The sequence below is a fragment of the Cebidichthys violaceus genome, unplaced genomic scaffold, assembly GCF_023349555.1.
Source record: "Cebidichthys violaceus isolate CVI_PGR_0920_01 unplaced genomic scaffold, fCebVio1.0.p SCAF_10, whole genome shotgun sequence".
NCBI classification, from domain to species: domain Eukaryota; kingdom Metazoa; phylum Chordata; class Actinopteri; order Perciformes; family Stichaeidae; genus Cebidichthys; species Cebidichthys violaceus.
This window is the reverse complement of record NW_027176263.1, coordinates 15,757,863-15,782,227: the sequence shown is the minus strand read 5'-3', so window position 1 is coordinate 15,782,227 and position 24,365 is coordinate 15,757,863. Positions and strand designations below refer to the sequence as shown.

The window sequence follows — 24,365 nt, the reverse complement described above, 5'->3', positions numbered from 1 at the left end:
TTTTGTTAATGTACATTTTATTTCACGCTTTTCTATTGCTATAACTGCTATTATAGCTTTAAATTCTAAAATATAACGTCATTTCCCCAGCAGAGGGCGCTGCAGGATCACATGTGAAGTGCGGTCATTATTGAACACCACGGAGGATGGCGCTGTTATCTGTTTATATAACGTCCTGAGTGAAGCGTGGACTGGAGCAGCAGGCGTGTTAAAAGGCAGAGAATTGTTCTCTTGCGTCAAAACCGTATTATATCCTGCACTATAGCTACACCATGAAGAACACGCACGTGGAATCCTTCTGCGGGTTTGAACGGTCCAGGGGACCTCAAACACAACATGCCGCGTTCACTTGTTGCTGTCACATGTGTCCATCCTCTGAACGAAAGAGCTTCCTGACAGTTTTCACTTCTCCTTTTATGCTGGGGTCAACACCCGTCTGATCCAGCACAACATACCACAAGGTTTTTTTTTGTTTTGTTTTTTTTAAGCCCTATTGCCACATGGGAGGTCAGCCCCCTAGTGTGGTGCAATGAGAATATATGTAAACGGGACGACCGTGCCCTGACCAGACAGAACGAGATTCAACCAGCCTGCGCCTGACTCCGGCTCGCTTACCTCCAAACCCTCACACGTGTGTAACGACAGATTCCAGCCGCGCGCCAAGAGAGGAAGCGCGGCTGTGTTGACGGAGAGAGAGGACCCCGAGGGCGCGCCACTCTCTCAATGGAATCATGTCGGGTTCTTTGTAATTATATCTGATGTGAACTTTGTGGAGCAAGGCCGACTTTGAAAAGAAAGAAAAAAAAAAATACTACTACTCTAAAAATAGAGCTGGTGGTTTATGGGAATATTTTTTTTTGCTTAATCCCTTTTTTTTTTTTTTAAACTGGGACTTCACCTGCTACACTCCATATTAATACAGTGGATTGGATACAAAACACAATGGAAGAGAGGTGTATTTGTAATGTATTATGTATCACAAGTGTGGACAAACTGTAGGACAACACATGTAAATAATAAACCGCAACAGTTTACAACCACGGGACACAAGAGCGTCACACACGCACGCACACACACGCGCACACGCACACACAAACACACACACACACACACACACACACACACACACACACACACACACACACACACACACACACACACACACACACACCTACCTATAGGAGCACGTGTTATCTCAGATGTCTTAGAAGTTGAAATCCAGACACTGACTGAGTCCGAAAACCGGACGGCGTTCACGAACAGACACACCGATAATAAGGCTTTGACATCGTGTTAATAACAACAAGGGCTCGGATCTAGGCCAAGTGTCTGGACTGACTGATCCCAGGACACTTGACGGGCCCAACAGTGCATAGACGCTCTAGGTGAGATAACAGAGCGCTGTCATTTCAGGTGGCACGTTGAACTTTTTTACTTTTTTTCTTTTCTTGATATATACAATAAATCAAAATGAAGATATTAGGTGACGTTTGTCTACTGTGATGATGCCCGTCCACTTGTCATGTAATGCATATTATATGGCCGTGCATCGTGTGCACGACGTGATGATGCACTTTGTCCCAGTGATAAATGTGCAACAACACAACAAAGCTGACAACGGGGGGGGGGGGGGGGGGGGGGGGGATTCGTCGCGATCGCACACTTCCACAAATCGATGCATCTAAAGCACCGAAAGGGCAAAATGACATTTGGTGTGTTTTTGTTTTCCAATTCCGACGAAACGAGGTGACTTAGCACAAACTGCAAATCAGCGCCGGGGCTACTTTTATCAGCACTAAATGAAGTGTGCGTGTGTCTGTGGGTTTAGCAGCGACATAAAAGACACGAGAGGGAGACAGTGTTGCTGGGTAGACACTCGAACGCCCTTCGGAGAGAGAAAAAAGCCTCCCCTGAATGACTTTACAGGCTTGTGTACTGTCTCCACTACACACCAAATCCAGTATTTTTCCATCAAGTAGCGCGCTGGACCACGTGACCATAAAGGAGGAGGAGAAAAAAAGAGAAAAGAAACGCTGTCATGTTTGCATCCTCGAGTGACAGCGGTGCACGCCGCGTTATGCTTCTCAATCAGCGACATTCAACCGGCGGCACTACGTTTCTCTGTCTTCTGCTGCTTCATGACAACGTTTTTATGTCTCGAGACCGCCGCTCCACTTTCCTATTGTTTCCCATTCGGGGGGGGAAACAAACGTCTCCTCCAGGTCGCTGTTCTAACCCCGTGCGTTTCGTGATGGTGTAACCACTCCCACTCGTGGCTGGTGGAAAATTACCAGCTTACAAGCAACAGGCAAATGAATGGTACTTGCGGTTTTTGTCACGTCGTTCAACCTAACAGTGTACCTGCACGAGGCAGTGCACTTTCCTCTCGGGACATATATTGCGTTTAGAAAAAGTGGCAGAGCCTTCACACACAAGAGTCTGAAGTGGATTAAAAATCATTAAATGGCAATCATGTTTACACGCACGTGCGGTATTGCTGTGAGGCGTTTACATGAATGGAGGTAATATTTAACTTGACCCCTCGGTAGTCGCGATAAACAGCGGCCGCTTACTTATTCGCTATTCTCATAAGCGGAGTCATGTACAAGTCCATTCTGCATGGGAGTCTGCCCTCTTTTTCTCTTCGGGCGGAGTAGTCGCGTGGGCGCTTAAGCGAATTGAAATAAACTGACAGGTCCGTCGCGCAATGGGACGCCGACTAGGAAGTCTCGGCCGAAGCCGCGGCCAATCACGGCGCGGTGTGGGCGTCGACCCAGTCCAAACTTTACGCGGCGCCATCGGCTGAAAACTAAACCGAGATGGAATCTCCCAGTCTGAACCGGTTTCAACCGGTTGCGAGTTAGTTGCTTGGGAGAGGAGAGGAGGCGCAGGCACACAACCTCTACACCGCCCCGCTGGAAAATTGTTAAGAGTAACGAATTAATTAGTGAATCAAGGTTTACTTTGTTTCGTAAAATGTTTCGGAGTAACATATTGCAGGGTTTGCCGTGATAGTAGTTTCGGAAGCCACACCAGTGGTTCTTACCAGCCAGACATCACTCACTGCTGGAGCTGGGGATAGTCAACGCTGCAGAAATAGGAAATCTTTTCTAATCACCAGTGATACTGAAGTACTCACTAGACCTTGTAGCTTCTCTGGCAAACGCCACTCTTTTCAGTCAGAGCCTTGGACTTTAGGTAGGTAACTGGGGTGAAGTGAAAACCTGCCATGCCGTGATTAACGTGTCTTGGCTTTTACCTGTACAACGAATAAAATGCATTTGGGTTTTGGTATTAAGTTGTGCTGTATTCTAGTTAACGTAGCCCGTCATAATGCGCCTAGAAGAGACATGCTAATTCAGAATACAATAGCATCAGTGGGGGATAGCCACCGACTGCCCGCTAGCTAGCGCTCAACGTTACCACTTTAGGAGGATTAGCTAACGTTGGCTGTCACAGAAAGTGCTGCAACTTAACTAAAAGCACACCTGACCGAGGCTGTCTCTCGTAACGTTACGTGCGACACCGCAGACGAATACGTGTACATTGAAATCCGTGCCTCTCCCACCTCGGCAGCATCCCTCGCGTGTCTGTGATGTCAAGTTGATGCTGCTAGATGAGGGCACTTGGCGGTAGCCAACGTTAACTTCAGCCTCCGCGTAATGTAAAGCGTCTGAAAACGGAACTCCTGGGACAAATCGTTGCCAGTCCTCCTGGAGTGTAGCCACGACACGAAGCGCCAACTTCCCCGAACAGCGTCGTTAAATGTCACCGAGTAACATGAATGAATGTATGGACGCCCTCCGTCCCTGGCATCCTCGGTGGGAGTGGTTGTAGGACCACATGTGAACTGTTTGTGCGACACACTGCTAACAGCTAGCTGGAAATACAGCGTAAGTGCTAGCCCCAATGCTAGCACCTGGTGTGGCGTGCGCTAGTGCCGCGTGCACGTTGTTTACGTTGGCTCCGTTATGGGTAATGCTAGTAATTGTGAACATAGTAGTGAGCCGCATGCGTTATTTATTTCTATTTTGGACCACATGATCCGCTGCTTGTGTTGCGGTTGGTGTTTTGGAGGAGTGAACTCCGTCACTTCCAGATGTAAACAACGTGACGTCGCCCAGTATATCCGGCACGTGGCTCGGATAACCTTCTTAATATGGTCGTGGAAAGGAGCGCTTGATTAGTAGAGGCAGAGTTGAAGCACTGCGCATTAACTGCCGGCTTATCTAGAAGTTTCAGTCTATTGTTAAACCATCGAGGAAATGTATTTGACTTTGGCTTTTAAGAATGGTGTGCTCGTAAATCAACATTGACCCATTTTTTTTTTGGCATAATAGTGTGTTGACAGTCTCCTCAAACTCCTCCCATCACCAATTAAATCACATTTTCCTGCTGTTTTCATTCTTGTGGTAACAGTTTATCGACGCTTTTCTTCCCTTTGCATTCTATCAGAGCAGTGACAGACTTGTGACACAGCCAGCTTTACTTCTTAACAGGACTCCCACTGGTGGCTCTGGGGGGGGGGGGGGGGGTGTTTGTTTGTTTAGTAGTCGGTCAGCTGTTTGGAATTGTTTCTAAACGCTCAGTTCACATGACTTTGCCCGTTGAATGTGTTCTGTGCACTCATGACCCCTCCCTCCGCTGTCCTTGTTGCAGAGCTCTATGCCAGCAATTATGACAATGTTAGCGGACCATGCAGCACAGCAGCTGCTGGACTTCAACCAGAAACTGGATATCAACCTGCTGGATAACGTGGTGAACTGTCTATATCACGGGGTGGGACCACAGGTACGTCGTGAAGCATTTACGACCGCTTTATAACCCATCATATATATATATATATATATATATATATATGTGTATATATATATATATATGTATATATATAGTATATATATGTATACACGATCTGTTGGTTTGTCTCGAGTGTAGAATTAAGCGGCAGCTTTTCAATGCTCTCTTTTAACACACACACAAATTAATCATTCCTCTCCTGTTCTTTTTCACGTGATGGCCGCAGCACGGACGGGTCTAGAAATTGCCGTTGCCCGTTTTGCAGTTGTCTCAGTGTTGCATCTAAAGTGTCGGCTCACGTTTTGTATTTGCAGCAGAGGATGGCACAAGAAGTGTTGACGCACTTAAAGGAGCACCCGGACGCCTGGACCAGAGTGGACACCATCCTCGAGTTCTCCCAGAACATGAACACCAAAGTAAGCCCGCTGCAGTTCACAAACCACCTGGTGGACAGACACCTACCTGTGCTTTGAGGAAGTGTATTCTATCACAAATACAAAATCGTAAAAAGAATTTCAAACAAATACAACAAAAACATCAACACACTAGGTCACAGTGGTTTGCTGACAGCATGCTTTAAATGATGTAAAAGCAGCTTTTTAAAGCGGTCTCATGCGCTGTGAGTGCATATTGTTAGGAGCACATGGCCCCAGCAGAGGTCCAATATGTATTCCTGGCGGTGTTGGCACCGCGCCCGAGCTCTTGAGCCATGCGGGACCTCCGTCCCTCTGATTTAAAGGAATAATGTTCTGAACCTTCCAGACAATACAATACAAAATAGCAGACTTCTGTATAACCTGCATGCTTCATGGCACATGGATTAGATGAGACTAATAAGGCTGTAGCTTACAAATGTTAAGTAGAAAATGAGCTGCCCCCTTACTAGGTAGAGGTATGGGCACATCTGCATGGCGGATCCAGGGGAACAGCTGTATGCGCAGGTTGTCGCTGTAACTCCTGAGATCTGCTTCATCAGTTAAAAGTAGAACAGTTAGGAAACACCTGCAGGCAACGACGTTTAGTTTGAGTGAACTCTGACTTCCAGCCCGCCTTAAAGGGACACCCTCAATGTCCAACTACATCCCGCCGCATTTTGGCGTACGCAAACCAGCCATTCCAATCTTCTGCACAGCGGATTTATGAGCAAGAGGGTCAAAGTTCAAGGTGCGATGTTGTGACGAAGTAGTCTGTCCCAATTGAGTGCACACTGCGTGCAACAGTAGTACTGAAAGTAAAAAAAAAAAAAAAAGTATGCGATTTGGAACGCAGCGCATGCGTCTTGATTTTTTTTTTTTCATATGAGTAACGGCGTCGGATCGATCCCCAACACCGCTGGCTCCCCTCATCTGTGGGTTGAAGATCCTAGATTCATGTTGTTCCTCACAATATGTCCTCAGAGAAGTGCGCACTCCTCCCCCTTCTGTGCTCTGATACAGCTGATTAAGCAAACTGCCTGTGAATAGTGAACCCAGTGATTCACTTTCCAGACACATTCAGGGATTCACAATTGTGTTTACCAAACAAAAAAAATGGACTATTCTTTTTCAAACGATCAAGCCTAATCCATAACCGTAATGTCCATAATGCGAAATGAGTCCATGTACCGAGTATGAAGTGAAGTGCAATGCGTCCACGGCTTCCTCAAAGTACACATCTTGACATTTGCTTTTTATTTTATTTTTTGTTGGTTTCATTTTTTGCTTGCCTGTAAGAGTGCTTTTAACACTGACATTCATTTACTAATGTCTAAGTTGAGTCCAAGTTTGAAATTTGTAATTTGCCAAGAAATAGGGGCATTAGAGGAAAAGAGGAAACGAACAATAAACACCTCTTGAATTCTGCATTTATTTAAAAAAAAAAAAAAAAAAAAAGTGCATCATTTCGAAGCACATTTTGAACATTTGGCTTTTCTTAGCAACTGCAGTAGTAGTTACAGTATTTGCAAAAAAAAAAAAAACTAATATTTTTTTTTTACTGAATTCCAGCTGTGACTATTTGATATTAATCCCAATGTTCCATTATGTTTATGGCTTGTAATAGGAAGAAAAGGGGTGTGTCATCCTGTGCGTCATGACACAGCTAGGCTTTGACGGCAGGCCTCCACAAGGTCTACCCTTTTTTGAATTCCCTTTGACTGAATTCTGTTCATCTATTGCATCTGTTTCATTGGACAGAGGGAGGGTGCAGGCTGCAGTCAGTAGAGAGACAGACAGACAGACACACACACACACACACACACACACACACACACACACACACACACACACACACACACACACACACACACACACACACACACACACATCTGTCGACGGCTTCATTTCACCTGTAGGGATCATGGCCCCCTTCTCTCCTCTTTACGGTGCATCCTCTTCCTCTTCCTCTTCCTCTGTTCAGCCGAGACCCTTTTGACCTAAACGAGCGTTCTTCGCCCGGCTGAAAAAATAAAAAGCATTCGCTGCAGTTCGCTGCTGATCATTTCCCCCGGTCTGCATCTTGTGGTGGTTTTGCGCTAAGTGTGGCAGTTAAAGGTGAAACGACGGTCACCGGTGCACAGTCGGTGCGCCTGTGAAGAGATTTCACCTTTAACCCTCCGTCATCCATCGCCCCGCTTCAATAACACCCTGTTCTACATGCCATTTATTCTTTGCTTTTACTTTGGAATCATTGTAACTCTTGAAATGATCCCTACAGTTGAAACAGTCAGTCGAAGTAAAAAAACAACAACAACTAACTTGCAAATAAAATGTTTATTTTGTTTTTTTTTTCCCATCATGCTTCACTATTAAGCAGAAATAAATACAGGGCATAACCTGTGGTTGGTCTTGCTGTTCCTTTATGACACACCAGTTGAAGGGATCTGATTTAGGCCTTAGACTTTATCCATAATCCATACTTTAGTAGATCGACTCTCCTGTGGTTGAGGGTTGCGTATCGATGAGATTTTCTTTGGTTTGGATTCTGCTCGTTTATGTGTTCGTTTATGGCATCTGATAAATATCAGTAACCAAATAGTGAAAGCAAAAAAACCCGCCTTTTTAAAAGTAATTTTGTCAAAAAATATAATTTTACGAAGAGAAAATGATATTTACATAATATTATCCCGGTTTTATTTGTCGGATTTATAAAACACCTTTTTATTGAGGCTACAATAAAAAGTAAGTAGTCTTAAATTACGAGGTATTTTGTAAAAAAAAAGAAGAAGCTTTTTAAGAAGAAACAAATTGATTAATATTCATATAATATCTGTTTTATTCTTGGTTGTATTGTTGGTCCTCGGTAGCGTTCGCTGACTCTGAGGCCTCCTGCGTGTATAGAAAGAAGCGCGGCGATGCGACGGTTACAGTGAGACAATAAAACACAACCCAGGCGGTCTAGTTTGAGGAATACCTCCATGAGTTTAAAGGCTTATCAGACTGCGCTTCATAATATTATAAGTGAGGATTGCAGCGCTCTGCGATCATTTTTGTATTTCGTCGCAACGATCTGTAGAAACGGGGCGTTCGCACTGAAAGCTAGTCTACAGGGAATGTGCCCTTCGATGGGCGACGTCAAAAAAACCAATTGTTGATTCCCAACCCTGCAGAGTGTCGGCATCCCCGCTAACAGAGCCCTTAACACGGACCTCGTCGCGTCTCCCCTCGGACCGTTACACTCGCAGCAGCAGTCAGAGCCAAAGCTGGTTAACGGATTGTTTCATTTTCTGCTGTCTTTTTGCTGTCTGGTGTGATGCTGGGAGAAACAGCAGGACTTCTGCAGTGTTCCAGCTTAATAAGCTGCTTGTAGACATTTAAAAAAAAAAAAAAAAAGAAAAGAAAGAAAAACTACAAGGGAAAATCTGCATGAAAGATGTGGTTCAGCCCAGTTCAATTTAGAGTGCAAGTTATTCCAGGCTGGTCCACTTCATACTGTTATAATGTAGTAGTAATGATGTCTTGTCGTAATGGCTTCGTCCTAATGCTTCTCCTCTCCTGGCATGTTCCAGTACTATGCTCTTCAGATTCTGGAAACGGTTATCAAAACAAGATGGAAGATTCTCCCCAGGAATCAGTGTGAAGGTAAAAAAAACAACAACAACAACAACAACTTCTGTGGTACAATTCACCAAATGTCTTTTAACTCCGTCAGCGCCGGTGCCTTTTTTTGCAGTGCTGTGACGTGCGGTTGCCAAGTCGAGGAGCGTTCCCCCCGCTAAGCATGCCGGTTTGTTTTCTGCTCGGCTGGCCTGCTCTGGCAGCGGAGAGCCCGGGGTGGGTTCTGCACCGTAGCGCTCGCTTTAGAGAGGAAACGACCAAAAGAACAGAGCTTTGTGAAACGTGAAGGGGCATCTTTAAAGGAGATATTACTGTGCTGTCTCACGTTGCTTCTAATATGTTAGAGAATTTGTATATCTTTGAAATGACTCTTAAGTTAAGACATTCCCGGTGTGTTTTTTTTTTATCGGCACATTCATCTTATTGTGCCTGTAAGAGAGGGAGTGAATGGTTTTAATGGACTTGGATTAATCTCTGGCACAGTGTCTTAATGGAAGCTACTGCTAGGAGTTGCCAATGTCAGGAATTTTCAAATCTTACACATAGTGGCTTCTAATCTAAAGTCTTGGGAAACATTCCAGATTTTCGTTAATAGTCGTCATGAACGGGAAATGTTCAGAGTTTAAAGGCCGGGTTGGTAATCTTTAGGTCCTGGCTAGAGTACGCTAGATTAAAAAAAAAAAACAACAAAAAAACAGCCCAGTGTTTCCAACTCTTTTCCAATGACAGCAGCTAGCAGCAGTAGCTCCAAAAGTTGCTAATTCTATCAAGAGAGTCTGAGAAACACGGACAACCCGACCCTTTAAGGCCTCCCTCCAAAGCCACTCCCCCAAAATGATCATCGTAAACAAAGAAACATGGCTATTGCTATTGCTAGCACTTGCAGCCGTCAAGCTAGCAGGTTGTAGAAGACTCTGGTGACGAGTAATGAGAGCACAGGCAGATTACAGAATAATAATAATTATAATAATTATAAGGTATTACATTCGGGCTGAATGAAATGATTGGACGGCTTATTTCAGTGCTGCGACAGCCACACCGTCTTTTCTATTTGTCCGAGCTTTTGACTCGTTGACTGCTGTCAGGATGAGAATGTCAACGTGAAAATCGAACATGTTTTTGAAGATTACCTACCCTGCCTTTAATTGTTGCCTTTTAAGTTATCAGTTCTCTCTGTTTTTCTTAGTTTTCACAACAAAACGTATCGTCTTTTGTTACCAACTACTGCTCAAGACAACAATACTGAGAACAGAGTGGGATGAAAATTGTCTTAAAAAAAAAAGTTTGGTTTGGAGCAAAAAGCAATGATTATGCAGTGAATTGAATGGCCGTGTGTAAATCACTTGATCCTGCCTCCCTCCATTCTTCTATAACTTTGCTCAAAATTCACCTTTTTTTTTTTTTCTATTGACCTAAGACTTCCCCACTTCTGACTGTAGATGCCTGAATTTTGTTCAAGTGGCAAACCCAGTGCAGGGGCGACCGGCAAGTATGTCGTCTCCCCCCCCCCCCCCTTGTCAGAGTATTGCCTTGTTCTCGGCTCCGCCCTCCACACCATATTTTAGAAACACAGTCTAGTAAGAAATGCGAGGGAGCTGGCAACAGTTTTTTTTTTTTTTGTGTGTGTTTTTTTTGAAGATGCTCTGCTCACGTTGACGATCTTGACCGTCTATAAGATACCTGGGGAAAGTTTAACGTCCACTGAACTGACCAAAACGTAGAAGTTCAGCGGCAGTTGCAGCTCAAATCCTTTGTGTTTACCAAGAATGTAAATGTGGGGGGGGGGGGGGTTGTCCAGATTCAGTGTGTTGAGTGTCGTGCTCCAGGCAGCCCGTCATGTCAGGATGTGTACCGCTTGTTACCGGTGCATGCTCACCGTGTCCTCCTGATATCTCTGTGTGTTCACCAGGTATAAAAAAGTATGTTGTCGGTCTCATTATCAAGACTTCATCAGATGCATCAAACGTGGAGGTGAGTGAATTCACATTACATCACTTTTGGGGTAATCGTTTGGGTCGTACTTCACACCGTGGAGGTTGACAAAAAATGCCGACGGATAAAATGGAATGACCTGTTATTCTGATTAAACGTTGGGTTGATATTTAGGTTTTCTCCCAGTAATATCTGTACTGTGATCCTCCATAGTAATTAACAGGAATTGGACAAACGTCTCTGCACCGATACGGGCCGAAGCTTAACTCGCCACATCGGCTACGGTCATTCGACGGCCGTATTGACAAAATCGGAGTGGATCTCATTTTGTTTCGCGTTGATGTGACATCACAGCGGCCGCGAGTAATGCTGGTAACCATGGCGCCGGGTCGTCCAGACCAAAGACGGTGAACTCGGCCGCTTTTTTCAAAGTGTTTTTCAGTTTTACTCGACCGGAAAACAACCGGAGGGTTGAGTCGTTACGGCCGTGATCCACCTGCACCGACGGCAATTTAGTCTTCCAGAGATCACAGAGTTCGGCTATCTGCACTAAAAACACACACACACACACACACACACACACACACACACACACACACACACACACACACCACGCCTCACTAAAGTTCTAACTGAGTCTGTGTCTTTCCCTTTAGCACCTAATATTAGCAGAACTGTTACTGAACACGAGCGCAGAGACTAAAATCTGTGTTGACGGTGTGAAAGAATGAAAAGTGAAACTGAATGAAAAGTGAAACTGAAGGAAAAGGAAAGTTTTCAAAGGAAGCTGGGATCAGCTGGTCAGCGGAGACCAACATGTTGGCTTGTAACCAGAGCTCAGCTGTGGGTCAGGGTCAGGCCTGATGAATGGAAGAAATGACTTCCTCTCACTGCTACCACCACTTGGCTTTTGGTATTCAATGATGCTGAGTAAGCATAACACATAAAACCCAATCGGTCCCAGGTTCTCTATTATTGAACCAACCAAGTTGACCAGGCTGTCTCTAAATAGTCGTTATCCAAAACGGCCCATCATTTGCTGCAGCGTAACGGACTATTATGTTATATTATTATTATTATTACTACTCCCTAATGACAAAACGTAACGTTATGGATCTACTTTCTCGAGACTGTGACCTGTGATTCGTGACTTCTCTCTGACTACCGTTCACTGCTGTATCTGTTTGTACTTTCAGAAAGAAAAGGTGTACATCGGGAAGCTGAACATGATCCTTGTTCAGGTAAGTCTTCAAACCTAAGGACACGTCGAAGAATCTTTCTACCACATTTACAAAAGAGAAAGAATCCGTATCGCCTGTACGCCATTAATGTAATCCGTCATGGGAGCCCGGAGCAGGAGACCCGGCTCTAGCCACCTAGGACCGACTAGTGCTGAGGCCCGGACCGATACAGAGCCGACGTACAGAACCACATCTGAGGTCCGACTAGAGGGGGACGTCTTTTAGTTTTTAGTCAGAATGATTAAGATGTAATTAATGAATTCTGGAAAACCGATGAAGCCCTCTGAGACTGGAGGTAATGCATAAACCAGTGGTTTTATGTTAATGCTCATTGGTGTGGATTGTGGATTAATATCTGCAGCAATCCAGTGATTAACAAATAATCTTCATCACACACACACACACACACACTACCTCTAAATGTTGGGCAGTTTAGCACATGTGGAACACAGCGCTATAGATTAGTGTGTTTGGGCATCTTTTTGCAGTGATACTTTTTAACCTGAAGATGTCACTCTTAATAAGTCTGACTGTAAAGCTGTCCAGGCCTGCAGACTTCATGATTCCTTATTCAAAATGTTAACTTTCCTTGAATGTCTGACAGCCGGTGGTTCATAAACTGTCACTTGAAAAGAGGATCGGCTTACAGAGAGAAAGCTGCAGTATTTGTTTGCATGGAAACATTGGTGTGTTTTAGTTGGTAGTGTCGGTGTTGATCGTATACTTGCTCCAGGAAAGCGCTGAGTCATGTAAACCCCCGGGCCGTAGTAACTACGGGCCTCCCTGGAGAACCTGGAGAATAGTTTCCAGTCGTTGAGAACACATGGAAAATGAGAGGGAAAGTCAAATGTCCTGGAAAATATTTTCAAAACGTATAACTCTGCCACCTGAAAGTTCCGTCCAGGAACATTCTCTCGTTCATCCGGTAGTTTAATGTTCAGAATATTCCTGATTTTGACGTGACGTGTTTAACTTTTGCAGCAGCAGCGTCACAACACAGTGCCGTTTACATTATGTCACAATACCGAAGCGTGTAAGAGATGGATTTCATGAAGCGGGATGTTTTTAGTGCACGGAGCGTTTACACCGTCACTAGAAATGTCCTGGAACAGAGCGGGAGCCGTTCAGAGACCTTCGCTCCTGAACGTATATCGACGGTTTGGTTCCACCTCGTTGTGCGTCAGCGAGCGTCCGTCCGCTCGAGGGACACCTCGCCGGGCCACGCGGGTGACTTTGCGTTAACGCCAGTGAGACTCGAGTCCCCGCCTGCGTCAGCGGAGCGGACGTCGCTGTGGCCCTCGGGGAACGTAGAGCTCCAGATTCCACGCCGGTCCTCGGGAGGCTGTTTGACATGTATGTGGTGTCTGTGGGGGTGTGGGGGTTATTTATATATATATATACTGGTTCATGGGGACGTTCATTAACACACTCCACTGCGTGATCAAAGTCAGACGGAGAAAGGGGGCCACATGCCTGGCTTGAGATTGAAAGGACGGATCGTTATTTTTAGCAGCAGTCGTCGCCTTCGTTTTCACATCACATGTTAGTCGCAGTGGAATCTGTCGCCGTTGGACGAGGGCTGAACAGTGTGTCGACGTTATATTGTGATGTGAGGCCAGATGCGTTTGATATTGTAATATGGCATGAGTGTTGTCTTTTCCTGGTTTTAAAGGCTGCATTACAGTACGGTGATGTCATCTTGTGACCTTGCCAGACTGTTGTAGCTGGTCTACAGAGAGCTGCAGCAATGAGTCCTTAAACCCGTTAATGAGTCGGCATTTCTGCACGTCCCAGTTCCCTCGTCTTGAAGTCGATGGGTTTTTTTGAATGGGTTTTTGTTAGACGCATGGAGAATAAGGTCTGTGGTTAACACGAGCGTAAGAGAATTCATCTACGATATGAAAACCAATGGAAAAATTCCTTTTTGTTGTCTAACTTCCTGGCTGGCCTACAAAAACATGTCATCCCTTCAGCTCTCTATAATTTGCCTTTCCTCACTTAGTCATTGCCTCCACATTACTGAAGGTTATTTATCAAAAATATCTCTCAATAACGTGGTATTTGGTCAAAGACATGGTGGTATTCTCCACATCCTCCCAGCTGATCAATGTAACGGTGTCCCGTGTCCCCTGTCTCGTGTCCTGTGTCCGTAGATCCTGAAGCAGGAGTGGCCCAAGCACTGGCCCACCTTCATCAGCGACATCGTCGGGGCAAGTCGCACCAGCGAGAGCCTTTGTCAGAACAACATGATCATCCTCAAGCTGCTCAGCGAGGAGGTCTTCGATTTCTCCAGTGGCCAGATGACCCAAGTGAAGGCCAAGCACCTGAAGGACAGGTCAGCATGCCGCGTGTTCACGGTACAACGTGTTTGGCGGGAAAAAGCTACAGTGAAATCGATGTCTGAGTGTAGCACCAAAATATTGATAATTCATATTATTTTTTTTACCAGGTTTAAGAGTCCAGTACTTTCAGAACATCATGAAATATAATGTCAGGGTGTTGGCATTTGAAAATATCGCGGCTGGCGATGAATCCAATGATGTAACGTGGTGATCTGTGACAGACCTGCAGACGAACGGCCTTTGCTGTGCGCTGGATCTTTGCCTCTTATTGACACTCACTGCCTCTTTTATTTCCACCACGGTCGACACGTCAATCGGTGTTATGCAATGTCACTGTTGCCTGAATTGCCAGCAGTTGTGCTCTCTGTTGTGCTCAGACGGTATGAATGATTCACTTGTTCTGCTTGGCCGCACGGCGTAAGCAACTGTGATATGAGCTAAGGCAGCGACGGATGATTATTTTAACTTTTATTCTGACGATTATTTTCCAGATTAATTGTTTGGTCTATAAAGTGTCAGAAAATAGTGAAAAGTGTTTCTCAAAGTCCAAATTTCTATCTTATTTTGTCCAAAAACCCAAAGATATTCAGTTTAATATCATATACGGCAGAGAAAAGCAGATATCTCCGTATTTGAGAGGCTGAAACAGCATTTTCTGCCGTTTTTTTTTGCCTGGAAAAATTACTTCGACGATTAATCAATTACCAAAACGGTTATCTTTCTGTCAATCGTCTAATCCATTAGTTCCCAGATGTTCCCCGTCTTTAGACTGAGTGAATACTTTGTATGTGTGCTTTGTTAGATTTAGAACATCCTCTTCTATTCAGTTTGAATCTTCACGTTCCTCTTTGACTGTGGCTCTACACTCTGTTGTGTTGGACGGGTCCAACTGTTGGCGCGTCAGTCAAGAAGACGTTCTGTCATGCTTTGATACATGCTCTTTCTTTCTTTCAGCATGTGCAATGAATTCTCCCAGATTTTCCAGCTTTGCCAGTTCGTCATGGTATGCGGATCCTCATCTCCTTTCTTTTTGGCATTGTTGTACAAATCATTTATCGCCGGACACACACACACACACACACACACACACACACACACCAGGGTTTGTCTTTCAGCTGTTTGTCGTCTCATCGGTAGGAAAACTCCCAGAACGCCCCGCTGGTCCACGCCACTCTGGAGACCCTCCTACGTTTTCTCAACTGGATTCCTCTGGGGTACATCTTTGAAACCAAACTGATCAGCACATTGGTGTATAAGGTGTGTACACCGAGGCACGCGGCGTCGCGCAACACGTTGACTTTGGATTTGTTGGGATTCTGAATCGTCGAAAGTGAAACAAAAAATATACTGTTTTTGTCAACGGAGTCCGGTGGCTCTTAAGAGGGCATAGATCATTTTCAGTTCAGTTCTCCATAAGAAAATATTTAAATTCAGGGCGTACGCTTAATTCTTTTAGGTGTCCGTTTAGTCGTCCACTAAACATCCGCTTCCACTGTTCTCAGTTCTTGAACGTGCCCATGTTTCGCAATGTGACACTGAAGTGCCTCACGGAGATCGCCGGTGTGAGCGTCAGCCAGTACGAGGAGCAGTTCGTCACGCTCTTCACCCTGACCATGTGTCAGCTCAAACAGGTGGGTCAGGCTCACGTTCCCAGAGTCCCGTTGGTCGTGGTCGTCGTACAGGTACTAACCGAGGTCTCCGTGTTCTCCGCGACCGCGCAGATGCTGCCCCTGAACACCAACATCCGGCTGGCCTACGCCAACGGGAAAGACGACGAGCAGAACTTCATCCAGAACCTCAGTCTGTTCCTCTGCACGTTCCTCAAAGAGCACGGGCAGCTCATCGAGAAGCGGCTCAACCTCAGAGAAACGTTAATAGAGGTAGGAGAGGGGTGTGACGGGCGGGAGCAAATAATCGGATGTGTCCGTCCAACAAAAAGTGAGTCGCATTTAGATCATTGTCACATTGCTCCCTTGCTCCCCCCCCCAGGCCCTCCACTACATGCTGCTGGTGTCCGAGGTGGAGGAGACGGAGATCTTTAAAATTTGTCTGGAGTATTGGAACCACTTGGCTGCTGAGCTCTACAGAGAGAGTCCCTTCTCTACGTCCACGTCCCCGCTGCTCTCCGGCAACCAGCACTTTGACGTTCCACCACGCAGACAGCTCTACCTGCCCGTACTCTCCAAGGTACCACACACACACACACACACACACACACACACACACACACACAGCTACGCTCTATCTCACTCCTTATCACCTATAGCCTTCATTGTCCCTTTTTAACTTGCCGTTTATTATGATACGAGTAGTAAATGAATTTGCGCTGCTGTAGTTTCCATTTCTTACTGTAGGGAGGAGTTTATGGCAGCAGACGGGTTCCAGTGGAGTCGGAGCTCGTAGTCCTACTAGAATCAGTTGGCGCTGGTCAAGCAACAGGTGGCTGCCAAACTGCTGCCAAAAGATTTGCTAGTTTACAGCCAGTAAAGCAAAAATAACAACAGTTTTTTTTTTCTTCTCTTTGGTGATAATGCTTTCCGTTCCATAGCAGTGTGTGGTGCATGTATATTAGGCCTGGCCAATATATATTGATATTGTAATCCATATTACAATATCAATATATATTGTATTATATAAGTGTCGTCTTTTTCTGAACTTATCAGGCGGTTCTATTGAGTGCTGCAGGAATGAGTCCTAAAACCTGGACACGAGTCAGCATTTTTGCACTTCGGGTTCCCTCGTTATTTGAATGGGCTTTTGGTTGGACGTCTGAAATAAGATCTGTGGTTAACACAAGCTGAAGAGATTTTTAACGTTTTGCTCTACGACATAAAATAGGTCAGTAAAGATTTAACGCGTCTTTAAAAAGACGGTCGCTGCAAGACTACAAAATGTCACAATGCCGACTAGTAGCTTAGTCGTGGTGAAGTCATGTGACCGTCCTGTGGTTTGATCACAGCCGGTTGCTTTTTAAGATGGCATTTGCACTTAAAAAAAAAAAAAATCTTAAAAGTGGTGTTCATTTGTGAAGATTCTTTTTGTCTGCTGCAGAGCTTATTTTCTGCAATAATCCAGATTCTAAGCGTTAGTCCATTGGCTTTTTGTCAAGGGAACCAGTGCGACGCTAACTTCCTGTTTGGCCTCCAGAAACACGTCGTCCGTGCAGCTCTCTGTTGTTTGCCTTTACCCACTCAGTCAATGTGAGCTCCGACAATATGGATATCGAGGTATTTGGTCAAAAGAAAGTCATGATATTTGATTTTCTCCATATCACCCAGCCCTGGAGTATAAAGCCATGAGATGAGACTCACTGTACATTATCCTTTAACATTCATGCCCACTGATGCATATATATACTGTATGTGAGAGCTGAGGTTGTTCTCCGCTGTGTGGACACGCTGACAGGTGTTTCATCTCTTGCGACAGGTGCGTCTGCTCATGGTGAGTCGGATGGCCAAGCCGGAGGAGGTGCTGGTGGTGGAGAACGACCAGGGAGAGGTGGTCCGAGAGTTCATGAAGGACACCGACTCCATCAACCTCTACAAGAACATGAGGGAAACCCTCGGTACGGCTCAGTAATGGGAGCGTCCACATCCGCGGCCTTCGTAAATCTCTTGTACACAGACTCATTTTGTCCTCCGCCACCCTGCAGTGTACCTGACTCACTTGGACTACGCGGACACGGAACGCATAATGACGGAAAAGCTTCACAACCAGGTGAACGGCACCGAGTGGTCCTGGAAGAACCTCAACACGTTGTGCTGGGCCATCGGCTCCATCAGCGGGGCGATGCACGAGGAGGACGAGAAGAGGTTCCTGGTCACTGTCATCAAGGTATGAAGCAAAAACCAAAGAAACTTGTTTCATAATGAGGACCGATGCGCTAGTTGTTGCACAAGTTACGCTAGTAAAACTAACTTTTAAAAGGCAGCCAGGCATCGGTTTTCAGGTTGCCATTTTTAGTCGCCTGATATTTTGAGTAATTAAGATAAAGAAAATGTCGTGCATACATGTCGTGTGCATGTTGTACATGCTTTGCGGTATAATTGTCCATCCAGCTTAAAGATGCTGCGATACTTTGCCTCCCCAAAAATCTGTTTTGTTTTGTCGTTCGGCTCCATCTGGTTCTTTCTCAGTTGAATCAATTTGCTGAATCGTTGTTTCCTGACGTGCGCTCATGCGAGTGAACGCACCAATGCACATGCAGCCTCGACTGGTTCTGGTTCTGACTGTAGCAGCAATATTTCAATATCACTAATGCAACAAATGTGAAAAAATGTGTTTTTATTTTGGGGATGCAGGTTTTGCTGGTTGCTGTCCCTACGTTTAAAAAAAAAAAGAAAATGCAACTAAAGGCCAAGAATTGGTTGCAAGTTCCTCAAAATGGTTGCCTTTACCGTCAATAAAATTCCTAATTTGGATATTGCTAAAAAGTGTGTGTGTGTGTGTGTGTGTGTGTGTGTGTGTGTGTGTGTGTGTGTGTGTGTGTGTGTCTCAGGATCTGCTGGGTCTGTGCGAGCAGAAGAGAGGAAAGGACAACAAGGCCATCATAGCCTCCAACATCATGTACATCGTCGGCCAGTATCCACGCTTCCTCAGAGCCCACTGGAAGTTCCTCAAAACCGTCGTCAACAAACTCTTTGAGTTCATGCACGGTGAGAGGCGGCTCTGAAGAAGCAAAATGCATTTGGTTTAAAAAAAAAAAATGTCTGATCTATAAATATCATATTTGGACGCCTCTTTACCTCTTACCGTCCTTCATCAGAGACCCACGACGGTGTTCAGGACATGGCCTGTGACACGTTCATCAAGATCGCCCAGAAGTGCCGGCGCCACTTCATCCAGGTACAGGTGGGCGAGGTGATGCCCTTCATCGACGAGATCCTCAACAACATCAACACCATCATCTGTGACCTGCAACCTCAGCAGGTCAGCAAATACATATATACATATGAGAGAGAGAGAGAGAGAGAGAGAGAGAGAGAGAGAGAGAGAGAGAGAGAGAGAGAGAGAGAGAGAGAGAGAGAGAGAGAGAGAATGTGAAGCGTTCAATCAAATTAGGAACTTTTACTTTAACAAATTCAACTCTGTAATTTCAGATTTTAAAACATGTAATAACAACTCAAAATTAAAAATACTCCTAGGAGAAGGAGATAGGAAGTATCTAGCTGCCCAATATGTCCTAACATGTCACAACATGAGGGACAATGAGTGACACACACACACACACACACACACACACACACACACACACACACACACACACACACACACACACACACAGTACGTATGTAATTAATAATCAATCTAGATGTTATATTAATGATATTGTATATTAATGTTATTGTGTATTAATATTATTGTATGTTTATTTTTGTTGATGCTTTGGCAATACTGTTTCTAAACTTTCATGCCAATAAAGCTATTGAATTGAGAGAGAGAGAGAGAGAGAGAGAGAGAGAGAGAGAGAGAGAGAGAGAGAGAGAGAGAGAGAGAGAGAGAGAGAGAGAGAGAGAGAGAGAGAGAGAGAGAGAGAGAGAGAGAAAGAAAGAAAGAAAGAAAGAAAGATCTTTCTAAAAGTGACTTCTCTTATTTGTCCCGTTTGTGTCCAGGTGCACACGTTCTATGAGGCAGTAGGTTATATGATTGGTGCCCAGACAGATCAGGCGGTTCAGGAGCACCTGATAGAAAAATACATGCTGCTGCCCAACCAAGTGTGGGACAGCATCATCCAGCAGGCTACCAAGGTAAGAGACTACCACACACCGCAGACGTTTACCCACTTTACCGGTCCATAGGTCTACGTGTGTTAATCCATTTCTGCTGCTGCACATCCCCCCCCTCTCAGAACGTGGACATCTTGAAGGACCCGGAGACGGTGAAGCAGCTGGGCAGCATCCTGAAGACCAACGTCCGAGCCTGCAAGGCCGTGGGACACCCCTTCGTCATCCAGCTGGGGCGGATTTACCTGGACATGCTCAACGTCTACAAGTGCCTCAGCGAGAACATCTCTGCTGCCATTCAGACAAATGGTAAGGGAGGTGTGTGTTTGTCACCGCGGCGATAACACGTCTGTAGGTTCATCTCCTTGTTGCCACATAGATGTCCGTAAAGGCTGACCGTGGCACTTTTCGACCTGGACCCTCTTTAAATTGGTCCGGTATTGAAGGAGAGCGCTGCAGCTAAGAAACGGGCTCGTAGCTGAACATTTATTTGATTTTGATGAAGCCTAACTCTCTCGCGTGAGTTCAGAACCAGACTTCTCCTTGAGCGAGACTCGATAAGGTGATCAATACTTGACCGATTTCTAGAATTGTTGTTCCTGTTAGTCACTTAACCCCAGGAGCTCTCCACATGGACTAGAAACCTATTGAGGAACTTAAAGTCCAGTTCTGGGGACATTTGGTCCTGGTCCTTCTTTCTGTAGTCCAGGAGCTTGAGGGGTGTGGTTTGCAGGGAATACCAGGCAGCAGTAAATGTCTTCTCAGTGAGACAAAAGCAAGGTTCTTATATAGTTTATAACGTGTTTTTAGAGGACACAGGCGTAGGTTTACCCCTTTAGACCAGCAGCCCTCGTCGGTCTCCTCAGTCGTTAAGCACAGGATAATTAAAGTGTGAATTGTAACCACCTGAAAGGAGAGGATCATGAGTGTGCGTTAACATAAATGATGAAACATGCGTTACTAGTGTAATACTGCTGAATGTGTTGACTCTTCTATGTTGTGCCTTTCTGTACACTGAAGAGTGTGTACTCGGTGTAAATCCAGCCCGGTCTCAGTGTGTTGCAGGGTTTAAAACGTAACCAAATGCTTTCTTTATCGTGGATTAATAGCTTCTTTTTTAGTGCTTTAAAAACAAAATATATATATATATTCTAGCCTTTACGTGTGTTCTTGTCACGCTGTAGCGTTTTAGTATTTTTGTCATTCAGTGGCGGCATTTTGGTTTGTAGGTCGGCGATACTGCATCCTCTTTTTTTCTTTTCTTTTTCTTTTTTTTCTTGCATGCGCCTGTTTTCGGTGACTCATCTCTGAGTCTGCCTGCGCTTGAATGTGAGTGGAGTGGCCGTATGAGGTCTGTCAGCGACGATCAAGGATCTCTGCGCTTGCATCGGGATAATGTCGGCTTGATTTGATCCGTCTGTATCGGACGTGATCGAGTCCACGTTTCATAGAGTGAAACGGCATACAGATAAAGTAAACAAAATAAAGTAAGGGAGAGATGATCCATTGAAATATAAACCTCATGACGAATCTAGATCAAATCAAGTTCTTGTTTTGTTTCACACAGAAATTTGAATATTGCAAACTTTCTTCCTCCTTTCAACCTTGACAAAACTAGTCAGACCAGATCCACTTCTTGTTTTTCACCTTTTCACAATAAAAGCCCTAGACATGCGCACCGCCTAACTGTAAACCAGAGGGAACTCAAGTTCAATCGGAGCATTTTGCTGAAAGTGAACTGAAAGCATCGGCTGACAGTAGCTCAGACTCTGCTCTGGGTCCGTAGGATCCTGGTAGTCCTGCAGAAATCTATTCAAGTCTTTTACTGGGCAGGTGTCCCCAAATCACATCACTGCCGGTACGGAAAGGTTCTGATGCGGAATATTCGCAAGCAAGCGTTTTCGTGTTCTGTGTTCGTCAGGTCCCCCTGTGTGTAAAGGCATCCAGATTGCCATAAAGCAGTCTTGCTCAATGATTTAGCTTAATAGCTTAAATGCTGTCATGGCTTATAGCACAGCCGGAGATACAGGGCCAAAACAAAACCCGCTCCTCCAGTCAGCATAAATATCTGACGCCCAGGTCTGCTTTGTGGTGCCCCTCCTCATGTGAAACCTTTCAACATGTGTCTCCACAGGCGAGATGGTGACGAAGCAGCCCCTGATCCGGAGTATGAGAACGGTGAAACGAGAGACGCTGAAACTGATCTCGGGCTGGGTCAGCCGATCGAACGACCCGCAGATGGTGAGGAATCGCTTCCCGAAGCCTCGGCGGTGCGGAGGCCGTTTCTCACAAAGAGAAGTGCCGCGCTAGAAACGTAGTTTGAATGAAAAGCTTCAGCAGAGCTGTATTTTCACTCTGGTGTCCTCGGGGTGAAACGGCTGACGGTGGAACTAATCCAGTTGGTATTTTTGGATTTTCCTTGTGGCAGACGTGGACGTTTGTGCCCTCAGCCGCGTTTTAATCCGCGTCCCAATTAACATCCATCGTGTGTCAAGAGTTTATCCAAAAAAAACAACTAGAACTTACAGCTGCGCCTTCTGGAATGTACCTGTCAAACGTGAGCCCAGGGATGTTTGGGTATCAGCTGGACCGAGCCGGTACCAGTGTTTAATGAGCCGTGAGCCTCGCTGGTGTACAAATAATAAATTGTACACCAGCAAATCAAGAAGTCAAATTCCAGTATGTGTGTGTATATATATATATATATATATATATATATATATATATATATATTGAATAGAAGAATGTACTCTACTTCTCAGTAAACATGAGTTTATGGTCTCAATCTCTAGCTTCCAGTCTTCTTCAATACAGCATGATGTTCATTTAGTACATTATGCTCCATTTAGAGTCAAACAGAGGGGGTGTGCTTTAGGGCGGGGCTACCTTGTGATTGACGGGTCTCTGCCCTACAAGAGACCTATACATCATCTTTAGGCCCCTCCTCTTTTCAGCTTGTTTTAACCAAAGACCTTAATTCATACAGCTAACCAAAAACTCATTAATCTCGAGACTAGGGAACAGGAAGTGCAAAACTGCTGACTCATTCCCGGGTTTGAGGAGTCGCTCTATAGGTTGTTGCTCTCTGCTGATCCCTGCTGCTGTTTCTCAGGTCGGGGAGAACTTTGTCCCGCCGCTGCTGGACGCCGTCCTCATCGACTATCAACGCAACGTCCCCGCCGCCCGCGAGCCCGAGGTCCTCAGCACCATGGCGACCATCGTCAACAAGCTGGGGGGACACATCACCAGCGAGATCCCCCAGATCTTCGACGCCGTCTTCGAGTGCACCCTCAACATGATCAACAAGGTGAGGTGGACTGGTCGCAGCTCGGTCGTTTTTTTTTTTGTTTTTTTTTTTTGCTTATTTGAAAGTTTTGATTGATGCGTGAGAACAAAGTGTGTTGTGAAGAAGCGAGAGGGCGACGAGTGTCAATCGGCACAACGCCATAAACCAACCTCCACAGTGCAGAGGAGGGATTGTAATGAACTGTAAACTGCAAGAAACAAGTCAAGTAGTTTGTTGTTTAAGACCTCTGGTTTCTAAAGCATCTAAAAACGTTTTTGGCCTTTTGCGAAATCCTCAATCATGTTTATAGTCATTTCATCAGTGAACTGTTTGACTCTGAGAAAATGAAATGTATTTCATGTCTACATATATCAAAGTAAAGGGCATTTGCAGTCCAGTCGTTCTCGGTCGGAGGGTTTTTTGCCTGCAGCCATTTCACTCTTGGCTTTCAGAAAAAAGCCCAGACAGAGGATATCTGATATTTGTATGGAACTATGAAAAGCTGTTAATTATAAAAAATAAGTTGCAGGTTAGTCTACTGCTTGTTGGAGGCGGACCAGTCTGAACCTGCAGAGAGAATTTCTCATGTTAGAAATAAAAACCTCACATTCTTCAGGGCCGGATTCATCCACTAGGGGAGCCCCGGGGGCCAAAAGGTGCTTTGGGCCCCGGGGGGCAATTACTGCTTTTCCCTTTTTTGGTTAACCCACCGTTCAACCTACTGTGTGCATCTAAAATATGTATTAAGTCATACTTGGCACAGTCAGACTGTCTGAAAGTGGATGTACTTCACATGAAGGATCAGTATCACACCTATTAATTGTGTTCAGTAAATGATACCAACCTCACCCCGAAGTGCAAGTCCAGGCTTGTAAGCAGCTGTTCTATGAAGGAGTTATAGATTAGGGTTTAACCCTTGTGCCGCTCTAGGGACGCTTTTGGCTTTTTAAGATGTGAATCGCTGGCTGTGTCACACGGTGACCGTCGGGCCTCAGTCCGTAGCTTCAAGT

General features: G+C 45.2%; 1 protein-coding gene across 3 annotated transcripts in view; it reads left to right on the top strand.

The window, feature by feature from the left end:
* The first annotated feature begins 1,849 nt into the window (after positions 1 to 1,849).
* The window catches only part of xpo1b (exportin 1 (CRM1 homolog, yeast) b), a 28,649-nt gene continuing 6,133 nt past the window's right edge, over positions 1,850 to 24,365 (top strand). The window contains exons 1-20 of one of the 3 annotated variants that reach the window (XM_068727400.1): positions 1,850 to 2,319; positions 4,660 to 4,791; positions 5,112 to 5,213; positions 8,783 to 8,855; positions 10,741 to 10,802; positions 11,960 to 12,004; positions 14,158 to 14,339; positions 15,301 to 15,349; positions 15,484 to 15,603; positions 15,849 to 15,977; positions 16,068 to 16,226; positions 16,336 to 16,533; positions 17,773 to 17,911; positions 17,999 to 18,180; positions 18,845 to 19,001; positions 19,112 to 19,275; positions 19,959 to 20,093; positions 20,195 to 20,378; positions 22,204 to 22,310; positions 23,182 to 23,376. In XM_068727400.1, the coding sequence (XP_068583501.1) occupies positions 2,317 to 2,319; positions 4,660 to 4,791; positions 5,112 to 5,213; positions 8,783 to 8,855; positions 10,741 to 10,802; positions 11,960 to 12,004; positions 14,158 to 14,339; positions 15,301 to 15,349; positions 15,484 to 15,603; positions 15,849 to 15,977; positions 16,068 to 16,226; positions 16,336 to 16,533; positions 17,773 to 17,911; positions 17,999 to 18,180; positions 18,845 to 19,001; positions 19,112 to 19,275; positions 19,959 to 20,093; positions 20,195 to 20,378; positions 22,204 to 22,310; positions 23,182 to 23,376 (2,517 nt within the window). In that variant the 5' untranslated portion in view covers positions 1,850 to 2,316. Of the gene's footprint in view, positions 2,320 to 2,830; positions 3,199 to 3,874; positions 3,894 to 4,659; positions 4,792 to 5,111; positions 5,214 to 8,782; positions 8,856 to 10,740; positions 10,803 to 11,959; positions 12,005 to 14,157; positions 14,340 to 15,300; positions 15,350 to 15,483; positions 15,604 to 15,848; positions 15,978 to 16,067; positions 16,227 to 16,335; positions 16,534 to 17,772; positions 17,912 to 17,998; positions 18,181 to 18,844; positions 19,002 to 19,111; positions 19,276 to 19,958; positions 20,094 to 20,194; positions 20,379 to 22,203; positions 22,311 to 23,181; positions 23,377 to 24,365 lie in introns of those variants that run through there. The other 2 variants (XM_068727409.1, XM_068727394.1) reach the window with 2 other exon arrangements.